The sequence below is a fragment of the Erythrolamprus reginae genome, chromosome 1 (genome assembly GCF_031021105.1).
Source record: "Erythrolamprus reginae isolate rEryReg1 chromosome 1, rEryReg1.hap1, whole genome shotgun sequence".
NCBI classification, from domain to species: Eukaryota; Metazoa; Chordata; class Lepidosauria; order Squamata; family Dipsadidae; genus Erythrolamprus; species Erythrolamprus reginae.
Genome location: NC_091950.1, coordinates 157,316,942 through 157,324,302, shown reverse-complemented (window position 1 = coordinate 157,324,302; position 7,361 = coordinate 157,316,942). Strand labels below are relative to the sequence as shown.

Genomic DNA, 7,361 nt, shown 5'->3' with positions numbered 1-7,361 from the left:
GAGAGAGAGAGAGAGGCGACGCGAAGAGAAAGAGCCTCCCCTTTCTATTGGCTGCGGCCGTCTGCGGAGGTCACGCCCGCTGACGGCCAGTGGCCGTCAGATAAAGCCGTCCCCGTACCCCCCGCGTGGTTCTAAGGAGGAAAGACGTGTTATGCTAATGAGTACTGCGAGGAACACCCCCGCCAATGGGAGATGGTGAAAGCGAATCTCTCTCTCTCTCTCTCTCTCTGAGGTATGGAGAGCACCGATTCTATTGGCTGGAAGCGCGTGTGATCTCACAACCGTTGGCATAACAGCGCCATAAACGTTTCCGGTCGTGAAAGGTGGTGTGTGGCAGACAGTTGATGCCGAGGTTCAATGAGTTGGATTTTTTTTTGGGTGGGGGTGGGGGGTTGAGTGGCCACGTCGTGCCCGCAACGAGCACTTTATGACGCAGATAGTTACTGAAATGATGCTGAGGGAGGGAAATAACGTGAACTGACATGGGGTTACTAATTTCTTCATTTTCTTCATTTATGTCTTGCTTACTTTTATAAAGTGGCTTTTCGTTCCTATCACCCATCTCCTCCCGCTTATGACTTCATGACTGTAACTTGTTGCTTGTATCCTTAAGATTTATATTAATATTGATTGTTTCCTGATTGCTTATTTGTACCTTATGGTGATCATTAAGCGTTCTACCTCAAGATTCTTGACAAATGTATTTTTTTCTTTTATGTACACAGAGAGCATATGCACCAAAGACAAATTCTTTGTGTGTCCAATAACATTTATTTTATTTATTTGTTATGTCAAGTACGTATTGGTGGTATACACCAATATTCATCCCTGAACCTTCCTCATCCCGTGATCAACACTGGGTTCTTGGCAACTGGCATGTATTTATGATAGTTGAAGTGTCCTGGATTGCCTTGTGCATTTTCTGAGGACCGAAGGCAATGGGGAAGCCAGATTCACTTTAAAAAAATTGCACTAACTTGACAACTGCAGGGATTCACTTAACAACGGTGGTAAGACACATCTTAAAATGGGACAAAATTCACTTATATTCAAATACATTTCAATCAATTAACTGTCTTGCTTAGCAACAGAAATTGTGAGCTCAGTTGTGATCATAAGAGCCAGAGTGGTGCAGCAGGTAGAGTGCTGTACTGCAGGGCACTGAAGCTGACTTTAGATCAGTAGGTCAGCTGTTCAAATCTCATCACCGGCTCAAGGTTGACTCAGCCTTCCATCCTTCCGAGGTGGGTAAAATGAGGACCCGAATTATGGGGGCAATATGCTGGCTCTGTTAAAAAGTGCTATTGCTAACATGTTGTAAGCCGCCCTGAGTTTAAGGAGAAGTGCGGCATAAAAATCGAATAAATAAAATAAATAAGTCATGGTCTACTTCTACAGCAGTGGGGTTTAGCACCCCACCCCCACCCAGTGGTTCACATGGGGATTATTGAATTCATTACAACCAGGTGATTGAGAGATCTCTTAGTGAACTTCATGATCAGTGAGCATTTGAACTTGGATCTGTCTCGTCCAGTATCTCAGTATGGTATTTTAATCTTGCTGGCTTTGGAGAGGATATAGAAGTTGTCCCAATATGGGTATGACTGCATGAAAAGCTTATTTGTTGGTTGCTAAACTAGCCATATAAGCTAAGTTCATACAATATGCAAACTAAAATATAATTGGCAAGTTATGGTTCAGGACTAGTACTGTTTCCCCCAGGATAAGACATCCCCTGATAATAAGCCCAATCAGACTTTTGAGTGCAAGCGCTTATTTCAGGGTTCAAAAAAAATATAAGGGTCTTATTTTGGGAAAAACACAGTACTATTGTAGGGCTATAGGTTAGTCAAGGAATATACTGAATTTGGGAAGACTGAGGCAAACGTCTAAGATAATAAAGTACCCCATGTTGAAAAGTTTGTTTTCAACAAGAAAAGATGGAAATACAGTTTGTATTGGAAGTGATATGTTTTATTATACCAGTTTTAAGAACATAAAAGCTTTGTTGGCTCCATCCAGTGCTTGTCAAGTACAATGTTGTCATACCGATGTTTATCAGATGTCACAAGTATCAATTGTAAAAGCATTAATCCTCTTCCCCTTTTTCTCCCTGCAGTTAGTAATTAAAGTTTGTTGTTGTTCAGGAGGTAGTGAACTGCTTTCAAAACTAGTACCCATTATATAAGCTCTTCTACAAGTTTGCCCAATACAGCTTTAAACCGTGGATATAAATGGATGTTTGTATCTATTGTTCCTGTGTTCATAATTAAATTATGTGCCGGTAAAAAAATATCCTATTGTCACTTTTAAATTTCCCAAATTCAAAGAAAAGTGTATTTTAGTAGAAACAGTAAAGTGCAGGAATTGGGTATTAAAATTAGCTTCTATTAAATTATCTTCCATGGAAATCTGATGTGGATTTTATTAGATGAAATCTATTTATTACATCTTGCTTAAACTATTGCTTGCCATAAAATTTAACTTACTGAAGATAATTATCTTGGGTGACTTTTTATCCCCTTTCTATAGTTAATGTTACGTGAAATGAAGCCACTTCCTGTGGATTCTAGAATATTGTCTCTGACTGCTCAGATTACTGAAAGTCCTGATCAGGATATTCCTGTGTTGCTGCTAAAGTTAAAAGGTAAATTGAGATCTGACTTGTGGCACCATAAGGTGAAAAGCCTACTCTTGTGCTGAGCATGCTATGCTATGATTGAACAAGCTATTCTGTTACTGTAGGGATATTTCCATTGGGGTTATTGGAAAGCACATTTGTACATACAGAATATATATTCTAGTATTACAGAGAAGAAAGACTTCATCATTATGGGAATTATGAGGTTCTTGTGATTCTTAATACAATTGTTGTAAAGAGTGAATGTACTATTGGATGTGTTCAAGGTCTTACCGTACTTGTAAAATATTTTTAAATAGGTTAGATTGATATAAAGACTTACATAGATAGATAAACCTCCGGTTTTCTTTTCTCCCACCCCATTGTTCTATTTTAATATGTGTGTTTAATTTACATGATCCATCTTGGGAGTTTTATGTAATAGCTATGCAGGATATGAGATGTTGAAAGGCAAATAAGGAAAAGGGGGAAAATAATGTTTAAGGCACTAAGGTTGGAAACCAAGAAGAAACCAAAACTTCATATATTTCTAAATTGATAGAAGGGGCTCATTTATGCTTCATATGACATCTTAACCATTAATTAATCATGAGATGAAAATTAGAATGTGTTTCTATATCTTTAAATTTAACAAGGTATTGTATGATACGATTTATGTAAAAAGAGAGCCAATTATGAAGGACACATAATACAAATTACATGACAAGCCAGGAGTTAGTGAAAAGTTAAGAACTTGGTAGCGTTTTCTGACTAATAGTTTTTATAAAAAATCATGCTTGATCAGATCCATGCATCTGATATGGCAAGCTACAGATCATGAAAGCTAATATATTTTGATAAATGTTTTACTCAGAAAAAGTGTACCAGGCTTATAAGGGCTAGTATTGATCTGTTAGCAAATCAGATGCAGGTTTGCTCAATACAGTGAGTCATAATAAACTGTCCACCCATATTTTAGCTGTGGCTGTGCTATGTATGGTGAATTTATAGTTCAGAGTATCAGACAAGCCTAGAAAATAAGGTTTGGTAAATTATGGTTATTTTAATCATGGTGAGCATATTATGCAAATACTCTGAACAAAATGAGACTGAGAATAAACCACAGTATCATTTCAGTTGGAGAAACTATCAGTTGCTAAAGGACTGCTTTCCAGTAAAGGAAGTTACAGCCAAAGTTGGTTCATTTCAGCTGTTCAGAATAAGGAAGTCTTACTTTCTGATTACCAGAATAAATTAGGCTCATATTAATTTATCATGGACACTATAATAATAATAATAATTTATTAGATTTGTATGCACATATTGTATGTTCAAAACATTTTTTCATTTACTAAACAGTATTTATTTACATTTCCGCTGCCTCTTGATTCAATTTATACCACCAGTTTGATTTTTGTCTGCCTTCATTTTCTCTTTCTCTTTAAAATAACTTAATTATATATTTTCTTTCTAAAATAAAAAAACCCTTTCTGATGTGAATTACATAGCTTGCTTTTTATATTTTATCTAACAACTGGTTGACTATACTTTAGTAACTGACTAGACCAGGGTAAGCAAAGTTGGCTCTTTTATGATTTGTGTACTTCAATTTCCAGAATTCCTGAACCAATCATGCTAGTTCAGGAATTCTGGGAATTGAAGTCCACATGTCATAGAAGAGCCAACTTTGCCTCTGGACTGGACAATCCATGACCTGTTGGATCATTGTTTCAGAAATATTTCCTTGCCAGATTTCTTAATATCTTCAACAATTACAAAGTTTCTGATCTATTTTTCTTATTGAGAGAGATACTCAGAGATGTATCTTCCTTGACAATAGCCCTTTGAACCCTATATGACCTAGTCAAGCAGCAGTTGACCATTGGAAATATGTTATGACATTTTGTGTGATATCATAACCTGCTATATGATATTGTTCGTGTCATCAAATATTTTATAACATTTGCCAATTTTCAATTCCATGTGTGTTATGGGCCTCAGATTTTGGGTGCATTCTGTTATCCCATTTGGTTTTTCCCTATGGTGCATCTTTTCACCCAGTTATATGTTATAGAAATCAGAGTTTTACTCGTATATAGATAGATGTTCCAATTTATTACCTTATATTGTGTTTTTGCTATGCTCATTTTTGACCTATCTTCCAGCCCTCTGTATTTGTTACTGGTAGAGGGACCCAAAGCTAAGCAGTTCAATTTTTTTCTTAGAAATTTTAACAAGTGCATCACCAGGAAGTAATGAATCAAAGAAAATTAAACAGGACTTATACTACTATGATCTAGTCCAGTACTGTCTACTAGTCCTTAAGCATGATTATACAAAAGTGCCTGGAGGATGGACTACTGCTGCCCAGATAGCAGATATATTAAGGTAAAAATACTGCACAGTTACACAACTATATTCCTGCTCTGATAACTCTGTGTTAGCCTGTGGCTATACTATTTGCAAATTACAGAGGGATTTTTTTTTCCTTTTCCTTTTCAGTCAGTGTTGTGTAGGTCTTGAGGTGAAAACAGAACGTGAGGAGTTTTACAGTAAACTTCTGCCTTCTGCAATAGACAGCCTCCTCTTTTTGGGAAGGCGTTTGCAAGCACAATTTATTCGAGCAATTAAGGTATTTGAGCCATTTTTTACTATCTTGACATACTAATACAGGCAATCCTCGATTTAAAACAGTTCATTTAGTGACATTTCAAAGTTACTATGGCACTGAAAAAAGTGACTCATGACAGTTTTTTTCACATGACTATTGCAACATTCCAATGGTCCTGTGATCAAAATTCAGATGCTTGGCAACTGGTTCATATTCCTGACTTTTGCTCTGTCCTGGAGTCATATGATCACCTTTTGCAAACTTCTGATGAGAAAATGGGAAAATCAATGGGAAAATCAGATTCACAACAACTGTATTACTGTGGCAATTACCGGTAAGTTTGTAAAATGGGACAAAAATCACTTAACAAATGTCTCCCTTAGCAACAAAAATTTTTGGCCTCAATGGTGGTCGTATATCAAGAACTTCCTGCATAGAAAAATGTTGATATGGACAGGCGAGAGTTTCCATCTATTCTAATACCTGGCCTAAGTGACACTTATCAAGACATAATTTCTATGCTAGACTGTTACCAAAGCAGTGCATTGCCCCTTTTTGATAATGCTTGATAATACTCTGCTTGACAGTGTGGCTAGGAAATTGTTGAACTTAGGTTACTATGAAAATGCATCCATCGATAGCTTCACCAATCTTATATTCAGAGTAATAGAACATGGAATTGAGGCAATTATTAGATGCTGCAGTAGACATTGCCAAGGCAGATATTCTGCTGTTGTCTCTTTATACATTGTTTTTTCTTTTGCAATGTATCTCTACTTACATGTTTAAGCTAGGAGAGTAATTGATTCAAAATACGGTAAATTCTAACAGTTATATTTGTCCATTTATTGATAAAACAAAAAACAGAAACTAATAAAACAGCATTTTTAATACATGAAAAATACATATTCTAACAGATTTCACAAAATCCTCACAATGCATCTAATTTTATGGCTGTACAGACATGTAGTTTCAAATACCAAAATACAATAAAAGTATTCCAGTTGATTTGGCATTACCATTTTTCCTCCCTTAGTACTTAAACAAATGTGTTATTTTAATATCTTATATAAGGTTTCAACCTAATTTGAACTACTACTCTCATCAGCTCATTCCTCTTCGTGAAAGTTGGGTGTCCAAAGCATATTGAAGGTCACAAATTCAGTAAAGGTATACAACATTCTATGTGTTTAAGATCATTCTGATGCACAGCGCATTTTTTTGTTAAAAGAAATGTGCAAAGAAATAGATTATACTTGGTTGGAGCAGTTTCAGAATAAGAAGGAAAGAAGTTATTTTCATACTGTGCCTGTACCGTCACTTAAGTAGCCCCCGGTCCTGCTTCCCTCCTCCCTTTCTTAGTTTCAGAAGAATATTATATTTTCAGTAAATATAGCTTGAAGGTATAATCACAGTTTAATTTATGTGTTTCAAGAATTTCAAACATCAGTTTTCCTGTTTTCTTTATGTTTTCTTTAAGGATGAAAAAAGGAATGAATTTCTACATTGTTTCAGGACAGTAACTGATGCCATCTGTTGGTTGTGTAGAGGTCACAGCCATCTAGTAGAAAATGGTAAGGGAAGAAAAAACTGGCACTTCATTGGTTATGATTGTTTTTATGGTTTCTGATTCATCTGTGATCGGCTTTTAGAGGATTGCTGTTAGCTCCCACTCTCCTCCAGTAAAATAAAATTAAGCGTAGATTGAACTTCTGTTTGAAATAGATTTCCTGTTTTGCCCTAGTGCTTCAAAATAAACACTTCCAGCAGTTGCTGACAACTGATGATGCTGAAACAACCATCCAGACTCTGTCTCTCTTGCAGAATATTCTAAGGACCAATAGGTAATTATATACCAAAGTGTATCTTTTAACTTTAAAAACAAATTCATCCTAAAATATGAATAACTCCTCTATGTTAATTAGCTTTTCATCTTCATAATTCCATATTTTTGTTCTAAAACAAGAGTTACAAGATTATAGCTATAGTTTAAAGCTTTCCTCCCCTCCCCGCCCCCATTACTGGACCGCCCTCTGCCTCATAAATTCCTGCGGCCGGTTAGGTCCCATAGAGTTGGCCTTCTCCAGGTCCCGTCAACCAGACAATGTTGTTTGGCGGGGCCCAGGGGAA

The 7,361-nt window shown here is 36.4% G+C and overlaps 1 protein-coding gene across 6 annotated transcripts in view; it reads left to right on the top strand.

Moving 5' to 3' along the window:
• The first annotated feature begins 4 nt into the window (after positions 1 to 4).
• The window catches only part of IQCB1 (IQ motif containing B1), a 28,916-nt gene continuing 21,559 nt past the window's right edge, over positions 5 to 7,361 (top strand). For 2 of the 6 annotated variants that reach the window (XM_070730203.1, XM_070730202.1), the window contains exons 1-7: positions 274 to 352; positions 797 to 1,010; positions 2,533 to 2,647; positions 4,846 to 5,008; positions 5,123 to 5,252; positions 6,712 to 6,805; positions 6,976 to 7,075. In XM_070730203.1, coding sequence (XP_070586304.1) covers positions 2,536 to 2,647; positions 4,846 to 5,008; positions 5,123 to 5,252; positions 6,712 to 6,805; positions 6,976 to 7,075 — 599 coding nt within the window. In that variant the 5' untranslated portion in view covers positions 274 to 352; positions 797 to 1,010; positions 2,533 to 2,535. Of the gene's footprint in view, positions 353 to 796; positions 1,011 to 2,532; positions 2,648 to 4,845; positions 5,009 to 5,122; positions 5,253 to 6,711; positions 6,806 to 6,975; positions 7,076 to 7,361 lie in introns of all 6 variants that reach the window. The other 4 variants (XM_070730205.1, XM_070730196.1, XM_070730204.1 and 1 more) reach the window with 4 other exon arrangements.